The following is a 16,490-nucleotide window of genomic DNA, read 5'->3' as shown; positions in this document are numbered from 1 at the left end:
GCTTCTCCAGTCTTGGTGGTCCTTGAAGAAACCTGATACAATGTCTCTTTTATCAACAAAACTGACAAATCTCCAAATTATCTCTGTAAAAAAGACAAATGAGAGAACAAAACACATATAGTTATTATTGGTCTTCTCTCTTGATATACTAATGAAAGATTCTTCTTGTGGTGTGAACTAAAAACGTGGAAACGCACATCTCAAAGAGAAGATGATTTTTTTCCTCTCTTTCTGCTGTGTTTAGGTTACTGGTTATTTCATATTGTTCTTAAGAGTATAAATCTTTGGCATCTATTCAGCAGTGCTCATTTTATATTCCTGAAGGCAGTGGAGCATGCAGGGAGGTGATGATGGATGACTCAGCCAGGAGAGCTGTCGCTTCTTACCACAGGAACTTTTAACTTCATTTTCATTGAGTCAAGGCATCGCAGCATTTTTAACCATTGAACACATAATACTTTCTAAGACAAGAGATAAATGACCTTTGCTGATATGCTTTGGAGTCTGCAAAGGTGGTTGTACCTTTTGAGCCATTTATATAGCATTACCTGACATTTCCTTATGTATGTATGCAAAGTTGAATGCACAGCTAGGCACTGCAGCATATATCTCGATTTTGGCTAATGGTGTACAGTATCTGCTACCTCAGTATATGGAAAGGTTTTATATGGGCAGAATAAGCAGTTCATATCTCCTAATGAGCTCAAAATTCTACAGTACAGAGGCAAGAGTATTTATAGACTCAAACAGAGCTCTGTATTATGCAGGTTACTACAATAGGGCAGTCTTTTCTCTTTTTTTTTTTTTTTTCCCTTAAGATCCTTGCTCTGCACACACTGAAAAATAATCTGCTTAAAACAAAACACTACAGAAGTCCATTGAGGAGAGAATTAATGGAATTTGCTTTCCATAATCCCTGTTAACAAGGCTGATCTTACAGGAAGGTTTGAGGGTTGTGCGTTTTTTTTTTTTTTTTATACTACTGATTCTTTTCTTTCCATTGATCTTGTGACTATTCTTTCTCCACTGCACTATTTCTGAACCATACAGTAGTTACAGCAGCAGCTGGTAGGGGAAATGCTGTGAGCCAGGTGCTGATAGGGAGTAAGGAATAAAATATTGCCTAAGTGAATTGACAGTTTGGTTTGTGGTTCTCTTCTGAAGCCAGTACAGTGATTTTCAGTATATGGGGATTGTCCAGTTTGACAAAAGGTTCCTCATTGCTTGCCATATGTAAATGCCGCTTAGCTGTGGTTTTTCAGCTGCAAAAGTTTGTGACTTCCACTTCCACAATATGTCCTAGAAATTGATTTTTGTCCCAGTGGATCCAGTACAAAAATAGCTACCAACTAATTCCTTCTGCTTTATCAGTAGACATTAATTCCCTCGAGTTTAGTAGTTTTAATATATCCTTGTGAGGATATTAACATTTCATGAGATGTACAGAAGAATTGAGGAGATGTACAAGTCCATTACATAAAAGAGCTCACAGGGATGGGGGTTACACAGAGTCCATTGCAAGAGCAAGAAATGTCCTACAAATTGCTGTGGTGCTGGTCAGCGAATCCACTCCGTGTCCCCTTTGCTGTCCACCTCATCCCTGAGGAGATGGCAGTGCTTATGATCAATTATGTGTCCTGCTTTTCCCCAGCCTGCTTGTGTCTCCTTTTTTCAGCTGTCCCACGGCATTTGTCAGCACAGTGAGCTATTCAGTGCTTGGACAATTATCGGATGCTCGCTGGCCTAATTCTGCCAGGCCTTGCCTGAGCTCCCTGGGAAGAGGGAATTTGGGGAGAGCCATTCCACTGCACTGCAGCTGCAGCCCAGCAGCTGCCCAGGGCTTCTCAGGAGGAACTGCAGTCACTGCAGCTGAAGCAGTTGCACAGTTTGATAATCTGCTTGTTTCAGGGTTGCAAATAACTATTTCAAAAGAGCAGAATTCTGAGTCATCTTTCTGTACTGCATCCTTCCCCAAACTTGCTTTTTTTGCATGTGTTGATAAATATAAAGCTTCTGAGGACTGAAGGTGCACATATACACAGTAAAAGCATCTGACTTACAGTAATTGTCTTCCTTCTCCCTCTGATTATTTCATCCATCAGTCTTTGCAGTTGATATGGTTGAACTCTAAAGCTTTTTATGGTAAATTCATTTCTGCATAGAGTCTCGTGGCACTTTTCAGACTGCAGTGATCACTGCAGTCCCATTAAACTGCAATTAGGTTGTTGGTAACACAGACAAATATTACCTCCTGTATTGCCTACAGATTAAATGAAGGGAAGAAATGAAAAATTGCCCTTAATTGAGTGTTTCTTCAAGTTTATCACCATCTATGATTAGTATATTTGAAACAACATCCCTCTCAAATGTTGGTTGGTGGGATTTAAGATCATTCCTGTGGTGAATGGGTTTTCCAGGGTAAGTTAGGAAGATACTCTAGCATCAGCAATGCAAGGAGCATGGCTTTTCCACACCCATCTATTGTGAATCCTGTACTAGAGCTTTTGTGCCTACCACAAGAATGGTAAAAAAAGCCAGTTCAAGTCCTCCTTCCCTTCCCTTGCTCACTGGCAGGTCTTTATAGTTGCTGGAGGGCCAGTGCCTGTGCCCCACTGCAATGTGGTGCCTGTGAAACAATGCCTGAGCCCCTAGGCCACTGGTTCCACTGGCAGGGAATGTCAATTTATGCCTGCCTTTTAATAATTTTTTCCAATTTCATACAAATGCTTTCACTGCCCCCACGGTGTGTTTTGGGGATGTGTGAGGGAATATTAAGCAGGTGTTCTTGGGGAATTCAGGTCCTTTTCCATCAAATCTCTCCTTTTGATGGAGCTGGACATTCAACGCTCCAATGTGGAATGCATTTGGGCTCAGTCTGTGATGTGCTTTTGTTGCCCACAAATGCTGCATGTTTGCTTGAAGTTAATTTAAAGATTTTAGTGCTGTGACTTTAGTTGCTTTGTGTGTCACTTTGTCTTTTGTGTTCGAGTCACTGCTGTATTAAACAGTGGCTGATCATTAACAATCTAATTAGAAGGACTTATGGTAAGGATGGGGAAAAAGCAAGAATAAAAAAAAAACATTTTCAGGAGGGAAGGTTTTCAGCAGTATAATTAGACAAAGGTTCAGTGAGTAAGGGAATTTTAAAGCTGAAGGCAAATACCTTTTCTACTGATGATTATTATTGAGGTCGCAAGGGATAAGATGAAGAATGAGAGCACCAGAGTTTTGGGGCAGCAATTTAAATCTCTCTCTTGAGCTCCACAGTATTGCTCTTTCCTTTGTGCTTAATTCTTTTTTATTACAAAACTTGCAACCATAAACTTCTCATACGTATTTCCTACAGTACACTATGAAAACAAACACACAGAAAGGAAACAAGAAAACTCCCTAATTTCTAGCTTGTTAAAGTAGCATATGGTTCAGCTTTATAGTCAAGAAATATAACAAGATCCCTAAAACCAAACAGTGCATGAAGAATTATATAAATCCCTGTATTTGTAAATCAGCTTTAAGGTTAATTAAAGCCAAGAGTATCTCTTTTTCATTGCTGCAATGAGTTCTTTATGCAAAAATCTCATTTGTGAGAGTAACCTGGTGTTGCAGAAAGTGTCCCTGCCCATGGCAGGGGGTTTGGAACTAGATGATCTTTAAGGTCCCTTCCAACATAAACCATTCTATGATTCTGTCTTCTAGAAGCGCAAAGAAATACGAGTGATTGATTTTTGTTGTTGTTGTTCTTTGCAGTGCCTCCAAAGCCAATTCATCTGCAGAAGGCAACATACCAAACCCCTAGGCATAAAGCTTTAACAAATCAGAAACCAAGAATGGAGGAAGAGACACCTGCTGCTGTTTCTAGTGTCACAAAGGAAAAGTCCAGTAAAGTGTCAGATCTCATCAACCGTTTTGAGGGAGGCAGGTATGTAATAGAATTTGAATTGGTTTGTAACTCTGTTTGTTGTGTGGGGATTGCTGGAACTTGAAACTGTTGATGCCTTGTGAAGGCTGACCTAGAACAGAGACTAGACAGAGTTAAAGAATAAAGTAGGTGTTTATTAGGAGGCCTCAATGGATACAGCTTGGGTAGCACAAGAGCCCAGCCAGGGCTACACCCAAGCTGAACCAAAATGGTCACAAAATGGACAACCGGTTACAGGGTCTTACACTTTTATAAGTTCTGGTCCATTTGCATATTGGAGTTAATTGTCCAATTACAGCTGTAGGTTATGAAGTCCCATCCTTCTTGTTTTCCTCTCTTCAGTCCATCTTTGTTTATTCTCTTGGGCCTGAAATTTGGATCATTTGTCCTTGGTCTCCAGCTAGAGAAGGAATTGTTTTGTCTACCTACTCTGTGAAGAGAGCTCACTATTCCCTAATATGAAGCTTAGAACTACACGCTAAAGCAGTGCAGAATCTGAAAAATATAAAAGCTAAAACCTGAGGCATCACTGTGAGGAAGAACATTGGTACTGTGGTAGGGCTCACTCCTATCCCTGCTAAAGGACTTGATGGCAAAACTGTGTGTATTGAAATATTGAGAGCCAGGTGTATATTTGGATTAACAAGGTGTGCTTTTTCATAAGGCATTACTCCTAATTTTCCTTTAAAAGAAAGAAAGAAACTTGCAGCATTTTACCAACAACCTGAAAAATGTCAGCAATTTGAAATGTTTAATATTGAAGCTAATATTAAATACTTTTTTTATTTTTTTTATTGAAGAAGAAAAAATACTTTTATGAGCAAGTTGAAAAACTTGAAATACTGTTTTTAATTTCATACTGTCTTAACTTCTTCAATTGTTCATGTGAAGAGGATGAACTCTACAAATTATTTGTAGTGGTATGGCATACATTCCCTAAATGGCTTGCTTTGTAGTACTTGTTGCTTTTGGTGGAAAAGCTCAGTGTTCTTGAGTTTCAGTTCTGTGGTTTATGGAAAACATTTGGAACTTTGGGAAAAAAGATCCACAGTGAAAACTTCTTTCACAAAACAGTGTTTTTCTTGGGTGTCTTTAATTAGATACACATGATGCATCTCTAAGTAGATACATTATAAGCTCTGAAACAGGAGTTTCAAATATATCTGCTCTGTACAAAGAGAGGGACTTTCCAGAAAGCCCATGACAGAGGAACAGCTCAAGAAACAGTCCAGTGACAGTTGTGCATTGCAAGTTTTGGATGTGGTTTTTTCATGTTCCCTTGGGATATGAAATCCCTTGGATCTCAGAAGAGCTGCCCCCTGTGGGAGTGAATGCATGATGTACAGCAGAGTACATGAATGCATGACCTGCAGTGGAGCCAGAGTAAAAGGGCTTTCATTGAAAGAATTTCCCCTCAAGATGGATGAAATGCAATCCTTTATATGCAAGCAGCTGAGCATTGCAAAAGTATGTCTGTCCATTGGAATATAAATAATTTCAGACCTTCATCTGCAAAAAATTTCTGTAATTAGGCAGAGACTTAATTGCACTTGGTAATAACAGGTGCTTAGAGTTGGGTAAAAGAGATTACTGCAGCACTGGAGGTCCTGTGAATTCTTTTAGCACCATTCTCTAATCCTGCTACCACTCTGTTTTCCAGTCTTCCTCCAAAGCATCACCCAGCTTTTAAACAGTGCAGTATCAGTAGAAAAAAAAATATCCTTTCTGAAAGAAAATTCTTCAGGTTCATTGTGCCCTACACAACTGAGCCCTCTCTTCCTCCTAGACCTGCCTGCTGCATTGTGCAGGAACTTCTTCTGTATTATGCAATCAAAGAAAACTATAAAGAAAGAAAGAAAACTTTCTTGTTGATAGCCCTTTACAAGTAGGGACATTTTGTGGCCTTGGGAAGCTGAGTTGGTTTTGGGCAGCATCATTTATTAGGTACAACAGTAATATCTGTCCAGTGACTAAATTCTACTCAAGTCTATGATCTCTGCTTATGAGAAACTTTCATGATTAGCAAGCTGGGCTCTGGATTATCCTGCTTTGGCAGTGGAGGTAATTCCTGTTTTTTTGAATGAGCTCAACTCACAAAATGTGTCTTCTGTGAAGTTGAACTTCAATTTAATTAAGGATCTCGAAATGGCTAGGTAGCACGTTCATGAACTGCAAGCTGTGATTATCAACTATAAAACTTATTTTCACTAGTCTGTACAGCCCACAGGCATGTAGGCATGTCAGAAAGTTAATTAAACCTCTTTGTGCAGGCAATTGAAAAATGTATATTAACTTTATCCTGGAGTTAAGTTTTTTAAATAAAAAAACCATATTCTTTACATGCCTAAAGAAAATGAGATTTAAGCTCTTTTTTGTTATATGATGGAAGAAGAAAAAGTTAGTGTAAGTTATTTTCGGTCTGTGTGCACAAAACTGCAGAATATGTTTGCAACATTTGTGTAAAGAATCCTATATATAAGGAGTAAAAGTACAGTTTGTAAGCAGTTTTCATCCTTCCAGAAGATGGAAGTCCATACCAGGAATAGTTAGAGGACAGTCAGGAACAAGAGATAATGTTTTTAAAGCAGAGACAAATTTTGGAAGAAAAAGATCTTCAGAAAAGATGCAGCATGAAAAAAGGACACTGCTAACTAAGGAAACTGGAAAAGAAATTAGATAAAAATGTAAAGGTCCTCATGTCATATTCTGAAGTGAGGAAAGGGATGCTAAATGTTCTTGATTGATTGTGTTTGATTAATTTTAATAATTAAAGAGCTGTTAGGGAATGGGCTGCTTGTTAGTTTAAGCAGTGGACTAGGACTTGGGAAATTGTGAGTCTTGCTCCATTTCTGCCAATAACCTTCTGAGACACTTTGGACAAGTTGCTTCATCTATCAGTTTCTTGGTTTCCTGCTCTGTTTCATGGAGCTAAGAACAGAAAAATTTAGGTTGCAAAAGATGACTGAATCCAACTGTTAACCCAGCGCTGCCAAATCCACCACTAAACCACACCCTCAAGCGCCGCATCTTTGCATCTTTTAAATACCTCCAGGGGTGGTGGTTCAAAGTCTTCCCTGTGCACCCTATTCCAGTGCCTGATGACCCTTTCAGTGGAGAATTTTTTTCCCTAATATCTAAGTTAAATCTCCCGTTAACATGGGATTCAAGACACATAGGGATGCAATGGCTCAAAATGGACAGAGGTCTGGGTTTCTAGTAAGAGAAGCTTGTTTGTAAGTGTTTTAATGCATTTCAGGTCTCAGAACTTCCTAATCTTAATGCAGGAAAATAAAAGATTTTTTGGGAGGAATTGATTATATGGTGCAACTCTCCTATTTCCCATACCAGGATTTTCTAGAAGTCCCTATTTAACTCTTCTCTCATCAATGTTTTGTTTGCTTGGTGTTTTTAGCTCACTGAATCCTGGCGATTTCAAGAAAGATTCCTCTCTTCTCCACATTACTAAATCTCAAGGAAGATATGGGTCCACGCCATCACCTCAGCCAAAACTCCCCTTCCAGCACTCACTACAGAAACAGGGAAACAGTACCACTGACAAAACTCAGGTTGCACAGCTGCCCACGGCCAACGGCGTCGTAGCACAAGACCAGCCGGAAGATGAGGAGCAGAGATGGCCGGACCGCGGCTCGGCCGTGTCCACCCCGGTCCCGGATGATGCCATGGACAGCAGCTTGATAAACAGGGAAGGGGAAAGCTCTCGCAGGGAGTCGTTGCAAAGTGTGGCTGCCTGTGAGGAGCAGGTGCTCAACAGCTGCCACAGGACTCCGAGCAGCGACACGCTGCTCCCACCTGAAAATGAAACTCTAGGAATCAATACTGATGTCAAGGAAGAGCCAGCTGAGGAAAGCAGTAAACAAGATCAACCCTTAGAAACAAAGGTAAAGAGAGAAATGGTTTCGTTCCTGATGTATCACTACTCTTTGTTTTTCTCTAGGTTTTTACTTAAAAAAGTAGGCTTCCAGGAGCAGGTCAAAATTGAAGGTATTTTGGTTATTTTTCATCTGAAAAAAATGGGAAAAAATTTTGCTTGCCTTTTCCCACTCTCTCCCCTCCTTTGCTCTTCTTCTCATCCCCCTGGCTCCTTCCCTATTAGTTAACTGAGGTTTAAAAAAAAGTGAAACTCAAATATGTGAGCCTGTTTAGCACCATGCTTCAGCTGTGCCAGCCTACAAGGGACACGTTAGTGGTGTATAAGAAATAAAATGCCATGTGCAGTAAACTGTAATGACAGGGCTTCATGCAGAAGAGTTGTGTGAATCCCTAACTTGGATGTAGTTGTCAAGTCAAAGCTGGAACGGCAGTGGCAGTCTGCTAGTGATCAGATAGATGCAATGTTCAGGGTATACTAAATATATGACTTCTTAGCAAGGAGAACTTACACCATGATAAATTTGAGCTCCCTTGTAAGGAAGGTTTTAAAGATTTAAGCGAAGTAAGTGGGTGGAAGGAAATCTGTCTTGGGAAATTAATTGCTGAAAAATGGTGCATATTTTTCACTTGTAAAAGTCTACTTATGCAGTTTGCCTCCTTGTACCACAGCAGTAAATGTGATTAACAGTTCCGGTCCAGCCATCTGCCCTGTTTGGCAGAGGGAGCTTGTCCAGCCTTCCTCTTCACCACAGTGCCAAACAGCTGATGCTGGAAAAGCTCCTCACTGCTGGTTGGGTGTGCACCTGCAACAGTTCACTGCAGCCCTTGAGTTTGGATAGCTGGGGGTCACATACATATATGCCTGGAGGTAAATTCTGTGAGTGGGAAAGGTGGGAAATATCCTGAGTAATGATAAGAAAGTGATGGGTTGTGTGGGTTTTCTTCCTTTTTTTTAGGGGTTGTTTTTGGTTTTTTTTCCCAGTAATGAATGAATGCTATAATCCCCACCCAAGCATAAGCCTGGGCACAGACCAAGGCACTTTTGGCCTGTCACACCTGTCATAATGTTTCTGTCTCCTTTTGGGTAATGCCTGTTTCCCCTCTCTATACCTATAAAGTGCTGAATTCTGAATGGGCAACGATGTTAAGCCTGAATCCAAGTCATGCAGTAAGGTGCTGGCAGCATTTCCAGGAAAAAAGCTGAAAAGGGAAGCAGTTCTGTTTTAAAGTTCAGGAAGGAACTGGGCAAATGCTAATGGCAGCAATCTCATTAAAATCTGTCTTTGAGCTGCTGGGACCAGCACGTGTGATCTGTCTTGTATTGACACTAAGTCAGCTTGTGAGGTGTAACGTGACTGTAACTAGATGTATATTGTTCACTGGTGCTTGAAGGGTACAAAACCAAGATATACCCACGCAGGATGACTTTTAAGCTTGCACTGGTGCAGAACTGAATCTGTAAAACTGAGCTGGGTCACAGCAGCCCTTCCTGAGCTACCTTGTGCAACAAGGACTTCCTTTAGTCTAGTGAGGTTAAGAAGTGTGTCTGCCACCCTTTACAGAATCAAACACTGATTTAGTTTGGATTAATGCAACCTGGAGGTGAAAATCAGCCCTGTGGTGGTCTAAGTAGCTGCTGCCATGCTGTCTGGATTAGGAGAAGGATGATGAGCAACAGGAGAGCTCTGGTGGAGCTTTAAGCTGTTTCTGTGTTCAAGCACACACTGATAAGAAGTAAGAGCATTAGACAATCTGTGATTTTGCTAAATGCCTACATAGTCATTACAGAATATTAAAACTGGGATGCAGTCCAGCTGAAGTTGCACTGCACAGGATAACAACACTCCCCTGCCCTTTTGATTAAAAATGTAAGTACAATTAAATAAAAGCAAAAGGAGAAGATGCATGTGAGTCATAGTCAAACTTTGAGTCTGATATATGTATTTTGATGCTGATGCAAAGTATCTTGTCTCTTGTGTGCCATGTTTCTTAGTTCAGGAAAGAGGTGCTCTCTCTCTTTGTGGGGGTGTACATGTACAGTAGAAGTTATCCTAAATCCACAGCTGGAAGGGGTGAATTAAATTGGCAACAGGTGCAAAACTAGTGCAGAAATTACTTTTTGGACTTGGAAAAGAAGGCTTGTTTTGAAATAGTGCTGCTCTTATGATTATTCCCCTCCCTCTCCTCCCAGTCACTGTAGATCTGACTAAAGACAGATTATTGCAGGTTCTGGAAAAAGTTGAGCAAAACTTATTAAATTTGGCAGTGACCTGAAACAATTTCCCCAAACAATGAGAGTAAAGTATCCTTTATTTCTCTTATTTACTGAATTAGTTTGAAGGTAATGAAACACAATCATAACAAGGAAAAAGACAATTAAAAGTTAAAAGTTTTCTGCCTTGCAGCAGAATCACCTCCTGTCATAAAAATTGTCTAAACTGTGGAGGCTGACTATTACAAGAACATCTCAATCAATTAACTTCCTGAATAACATCTTGTGGGGAATCTGCTGCTGCAGCTAACTGAAGAGGACAAATGTGTCAGTGTTTGTTGTAAGACTGGTAGGAAATAGGGATATAGATTGCCTGTATGCCACAGATGGGGAAGAATCCACTGGGCATTTTTAATAAAGTCCTTATATGATATCTTCTTTTAATGATAGTGTCGGGGGCTCTGATGTTTCAGATGCAAAAACCTGGTGTAGATACTGGATTTATAAATGTAGGGTGATGTTTCAGTTTAACCAGGGAAAAATTTTTGGTTTTGCAAAATTAATTCTCTGACAAGAAATGTTTTACTGTTGAAAGTCTTGAGAGGTTCTACCAGCTTCTCGATTCTACATTTTTTGGTCTTCTTTAGGAGCAGTAACGGGAACAAAGCTGTGTACCTTCAGCAACCAATATAAATGCATAAATCTTCTTGTGAACAGTCACTTCTTTAGGGATATCAGTCCTGCTTTTTTGGTTGCTGTGCAAGAAACAAGCACAGTGTAATTTTAATTGTATTTGTTCATACTCTAGTTCTCTCATCCTGTCTGTGTTGTTTAATATATTCTTTCAAAGCCCTTGGGGCAAGGGCTATGCCTGAGTAAGGGTGAATCATATGCATCACTGTCATGTTGACAGGTACAGTTTTCTTGACAGGAGATGGCTCCTGTTTGGTTTGGGTAATAAGAAAGTTCATCCTTTCACCAGCATTTTTCACACCTCTTCTTAATTTCAGAGTTCAAAATTACTTATTTTAATTTCTGAAGCATCCATGGTAATATAATTATTCTGAGGATGAGCAGATTTGTAGTAATGAACTGGATCCAGCTGACACATTTACTGTAAGCATTGGAATAGAGATTCGGGTTTGCAGTCCCTGCTGATGCAACTCTTGGTCTCTCACACTGCTGGTATTTTGGTCCACAGATGAAATCATGTACCTGTGTAATGTAAATGTTCTCTATATAGCAAACTAGCCATTTCTGCTTGGTTTTATATGTTGACTTGCCATGTGTTATGGAATGTCACAGAAGTTTAAAATGTTCCTTGAAATAATTGTTCCCTGAAGTTACCTTCCCCTTCCCTCAACAACACCCCCTGCTTCCCCACTGAGGACGTGCTGAAAGAAAAGCAGTAGTAGAGTTTTCTGTTATTTTTGCACTGATCTGACCTTGTAGGTGGGTGTTCTTATGCTGGAATAAGAGCATGCTGCAGTGGTTAAAATAGAACTCATCCGTGATGTGCGTTTTTTCCCCCACATAGAAGATTCCTCTGTCAGGGTGTGCAATTGATGCAGAAAGGAGAGGCAGGTTCAAGAATTAAGATGATGGGTAAGGTCGATACTGAGAGGATTGGAAATCTGGGCTCAGCTCATTTTATGTGATTTTTTTTTGTGTTTGTTACGCATGATTTTCCCTCTCTTAATTAGTTCAAGTAATCTTCTAAAAACTACGGATTGCTTCTATAGCCGTGCTTCAGGGAGAAAGTAAGGTTCTGGGCTGAGAAAAAAATAAAATAAAATTACTGAGGAACCAGTAACCTCAGTGGTTTTGTGTCTCAAGTCCACATGTGAGATCTTTCGTAAATGGCTGCACTAAGCAGCAAGCTGTAGCTGTAATAGCTAATCCTCCAGCTCCCTGCAATGTCTCTTGACAGCACTTAAAACACTGTTCTGCAGGTTACTGTGGTTGCTATGCTGATTTAAACAGATTTAATGAACAGCTTTGAAGTCACTACTGAAAGCCTGTTTTTAGGGAGGAGGTTTGCCACATAGCAGTGCAACTGTGAACACTGCATATTAGAACTGAAATATGTTGAAATTTGGAATACTTATTGAATACCAAAATGGGGGGAAAATGCACTGAACTTCCTTAAATATAAGACTACTTTAATATTCGGTATTCTTCACACAATTTTTTAAAGGTACTTCCAAATGTTTATCATACTGTTGTTGAAAGCAGTGTACGGTTTGAAATCAGAAACCACTCTCTCAAGGTTTCCTCTTTTTTTATGAAGAATTTTTATGGTTTGTCTAGCAATCACCAGTTTCCCATAAGCACTGTGATAATACTGCCATTTATTTCAGGAAGACTCTGATGTTGTTAGATGTGAACAGACTATCACTAGATCTGGAGAAAGACTCTTGTAATGGAAGTGTCAGTTTGTTGAGCCTGACACTTGCAAGTCTGAGGCATTTCCCTAATGTTTTGACATTGTAGAAGGCTGTCCTTTCATTTTTTGTTTTAGAGTAATTTTGCCCAGCAACTCATAATTACATATTCTAACATATTTAGTTTAATACTGAAAACTGAGTGAATGTTTTAATTTTCTGTTCAGCAGAAGAATCAGAAATATATTTTGTGGAATAGAAGATTTTAAAATGAAAACTTCCCTTAATATGATAAAACGACTTCCATAAACACTTAAAGAAGCGGTCCTCTAGTTGCAGTCAACAATTATTCAGCAATGAATGTATTGGTGAACATAAAACATTTTGTACCACATTGTTCAATAATTTTGTTGTGCAAAGAACATGCAGTTCAAATAATTGCTGAAATGGGGTGGGGGTGAACACTGAGTGCTCCCATCTGTTCCCTCTTACTCTGCAAATCAGTTCTTCCAGCTCTGAAAGGTCAGTGGTACTCAATTACCAGGATGTGAGCTGATCTGTTGAGTAGGGAGTTGGTGCTTTGGCAAAAATCCCTATACAAACTGGAAAATACAAAATCTTTTAGGCTTTAAATTTTGCACTGCAATTTAATTGATTTTTAACATTCTCTGACTTTTGTATGTGTTGATTACTGCGGGAAATTATGTGTTTTTCAAAGTCGGTGTTTATTACTAAATGTTAAATTTGTATTTCAGTTTTTGGACTATAAGGTAGTCATAAGTATTTTCAAAATTTTATTATTATTATTAAATTATGTTTTATTCAGTATCCTAAGAGCTGCTCTTATTTCCCTCCAGGAGACAGACGAGCAGAAACGTCACAAAATTGCCAATGAACTTCTGCAAACAGAAAAGGCCTACGTCAGCCGACTTGACCTCCTAGATGGGGTACATTTTTCTCGAATTTGCATTTATTGTGTTGCCTTGAATACACTCAAATGGCTAAGTGTGGGTATAAATTACATGAGATATGGCATGTTTTTCACAATTTGCTGATTTTCCAGTCATCCATTTTCTGTTGCCACATGGTTTCGCCTTTGCTTCTATTTTAAGAGTGCTATATTTTTAATAAGTAGTAGAATTTTGTGGCTATTAATGCAATATGTTCTGCGTGTGGAGATGTCACTATTAGCAATCATGCTGGTAGCCAGCAAGGAGGATCGATAACCATGTCTTGGCTTCCAGTGATTTGAAGAGAATGTTGCAATCACCCACTCATTAGAAAAGTACTAAATCCTTCTAATTTGATCCACCCAGTCAGAATTTTTCTTTAGTCCCAAAAACCCAGAAGTTGCCCATTCCAAAAAGTATATAATCTATTTTCCCTTTATGTTTTTAGAAAGAGAAATTACTGTTCCTGCAAGGAAAGGGTTGGACTTTCATGCTGTGTACAGTCTAGCTGATATTTCTTAAATGTAAAAGTTTGTACTTGAGAATTTTCCTTCCTAAGTCTTGTTTACTTTCCACATAACACATACACGCTTTACCTGGATGCCCCTAGCTTTGCATTGCCTTACTATAGGATATTTTTCTCAGACTCTACACTTTAAGTTTCTCAGGTCCAGTGCAGAAGTTTTGTACAAACAGTTGATGAAAAGTAAAAAGTCTCAACTGATGCAATAATTGTTCAAGCTGCTTGAGGATCTAAGTAACTCTCCTCATGAAAGTGGATTTGCACAGCAGACCCACACTGTGATGGATATATGGTGACTTTTAAAAGCCAAAATATTGCAGGAAAAAAAAAGCTATTTAGAGAATTTTAAAAATAAAAAAAGACGTTTACTTCCTTCATAGATTTTTGTGATGGGTAATGTACAATTATTTTCCTTAATGGCTTCATAAATGCATTACTGCTATGTCTGTCTTCCAAATACTAACTGAAGAGAATTTTGAAAAATGAGGTTCAAACATAGCTGCTCAACTGCTTCTAATGAGAGGAAAGCAGAAGACTGGGAAGGGACTGTTATATTTCTGAAGTTGGTTAAAAAGTTCTGTAATCTTTATGGTCTTCAAAGTAACTAACTGTCCTGTTGGCAATGCAGCAAACTGGGCATGTTTTAGAGTGTATATGGCAGTATATGGCTTTCTTTTAAGACACTTCTGCTGTCGCAGTTGGGGTGATCAAAGTTTCTGTCTTCAGATTTTTTCTATTTTTGCAAGTCCTTACCCAGACTTTTGGAGTCTTTTCTAGGGACATGCAATCTGTTCAAGCATGGGAGAGGGTGGCAGAGGGACAATAACTCTCCAAAAGTTCTTTTTTTTTGGTGATGTGCATATTAACAGATGCATGTTTTGTAGCTGCACCTAGTCAGGTTGAGTCCACTGAAGGAGAAAGAATATATTTATTTTTAAAAGAGACTATAGTCGACTCAGAACTGGGTCCCTTCTGTACTTTAAATATGTGGGGACTACTCATAGTCTGCTATTTACTTTGATTCAAAAGGATAAGGGGATACAGCATTCAAGGAAAGTGCTGGGGCTAATGGTGATCAGACATCATGCTAATTGCAAAGAACAGGAGAGTGGAAAATACTGCTGGAAGACTGGGAAAGCTGAGATGATCTAGCTGTTAAAACAGGCAGGATGTCTGGAGCTGATCCAAAATGGCACTGCTTCAGCTTGGCTCTCCTTATGCCAGCCCTGCCTGCAGTGCTCTCCTGGCTCACGAGAACAAAAGTGGGGTGTAAGCCTTTCACTTCCAGTGAGGGAAAGGCAATGAATGAGTTCATCACTACCCATCTATATTATTGAAATATTAATCTTGCCTCAGCTGGAGCAGGAGGGGTGGATAGGCGGTCTTTCATTGGTTAAATGTAATCAGCTGATAGGTTTGTGGCTCTTTTTCTGTATTGCAGGTATTCTATTCCAGACTCCTTGAGGAAGCCAACAGAGGTTCATTTCCACCTGAAGTAATTAATAAAATCTTTTCTAACATTTCATCAATAAATGCCTTCCACAGTAAATTCTTACTTCCGGAACTTGAAAAAAGAATGCAAGAATGGTAAGAGGCAATTTACTGGTTACATTCCTAAAACTGTGTCTGTAGAAACTCTCTTGCAGGGTTGAGGTAGGGAAAGTATCTTCAAATTAAGCTCTCCAGGCCAAGGAACTATTGTGAGAGAACATATGCTCTTTCACTCTTCCTCAGGATCTGACTCAGCAGAGGATTTGCATCATTTGCTCAAAATAAAGGACATGGATCTCACTGAAGCCAGTGAGATTACTCATGATCTTGCTAAATTAGGGGTTCGGACTCAAATTATGTGCTACCTGGTGAATTTATTGTACAGAATACAAAGTTGAGGCAAATAACACATATGTGGTTTGTGATAATGCTGAAGTACAGTAACCTCTGTTGTTACTGCCTTTTGTAATAAGGTGGGGGCAGTATCTTCTTTTTTCTTCTATGTTTTAGTTTTCTGTTTGAAACTAAAATCCATGTCAGATATATTCCAGGGCCATTTTCTCCTCAGCTTTTCTTGACATCTATTTGGAGCCAGCAAAGATAGAACAGGTGTAAATATACTGTGTAATACTCATGTAGAGATGTAGTGTCTTTATCCTGCCTTGTGATGTGTGATTTTGGACATATTAAAGCATAGCCATGCATTTTTGGTCTCTTCTATGTAATTGGAGAAAAAGAAAAGATCTCAAACCTTTTCCTGCTCCCCTACCTTCTTTGGAAAAAAGGATAACCTCATTTAAAAATAAATGGCAAATACAGTTTCATCCAGTCATTTCACCTCAGTGCTTGTTTGCCTCCTATATTCTATGTTATCTAAAATTTATTATGAGGAATTCAAGTGTTTGTCCATACATAATTTCTATCATAGAACTCCTTTATTGTCAAAAAACATATCAAAAATGAGAAAAAAATGGTTTTTTTGTGATATATATGAAAATCTTAGACCATACAGTCGTGCTTTAGACAGCAACTGTACATCTTCTGACTCTGTAAGATGATTTTTTTTAAAATGATGATTCCTTAAAATAGAATACTTACCATGCACAAACACATGGTACCT

At 39.1% G+C, this 16,490-nt stretch overlaps 1 protein-coding gene across 8 annotated transcripts in view; it reads left to right on the top strand.

Annotated features, from left to right (window-relative positions):
- Positions 1-16,490, top strand: part of FGD4 (FYVE, RhoGEF and PH domain containing 4) — a 98,350-nt gene that overhangs the window by 66,517 nt on the left and 15,343 nt on the right. For all 8 annotated transcript variants that reach the window (XM_068190857.1, XM_068190859.1, XM_068190862.1 and 5 more), the window contains exons 3-6: positions 3,748-3,919; positions 7,332-7,818; positions 13,264-13,353; positions 15,321-15,466. In XM_068190857.1, coding sequence (XP_068046958.1) covers positions 3,748-3,919; positions 7,332-7,818; positions 13,264-13,353; positions 15,321-15,466 — 895 coding nt within the window. The remainder of the gene's footprint in view (positions 1-3,747; positions 3,920-7,331; positions 7,819-13,263; positions 13,354-15,320; positions 15,467-16,490) is intronic.

The sequence above is a fragment of the Anomalospiza imberbis genome, chromosome 5 (assembly GCF_031753505.1).
Source record: "Anomalospiza imberbis isolate Cuckoo-Finch-1a 21T00152 chromosome 5, ASM3175350v1, whole genome shotgun sequence".
NCBI lineage: Eukaryota > Metazoa > Chordata > Aves > Passeriformes > Viduidae > Anomalospiza > Anomalospiza imberbis.
This window is presented reverse-complemented; position numbering and strand designations above follow the sequence as displayed.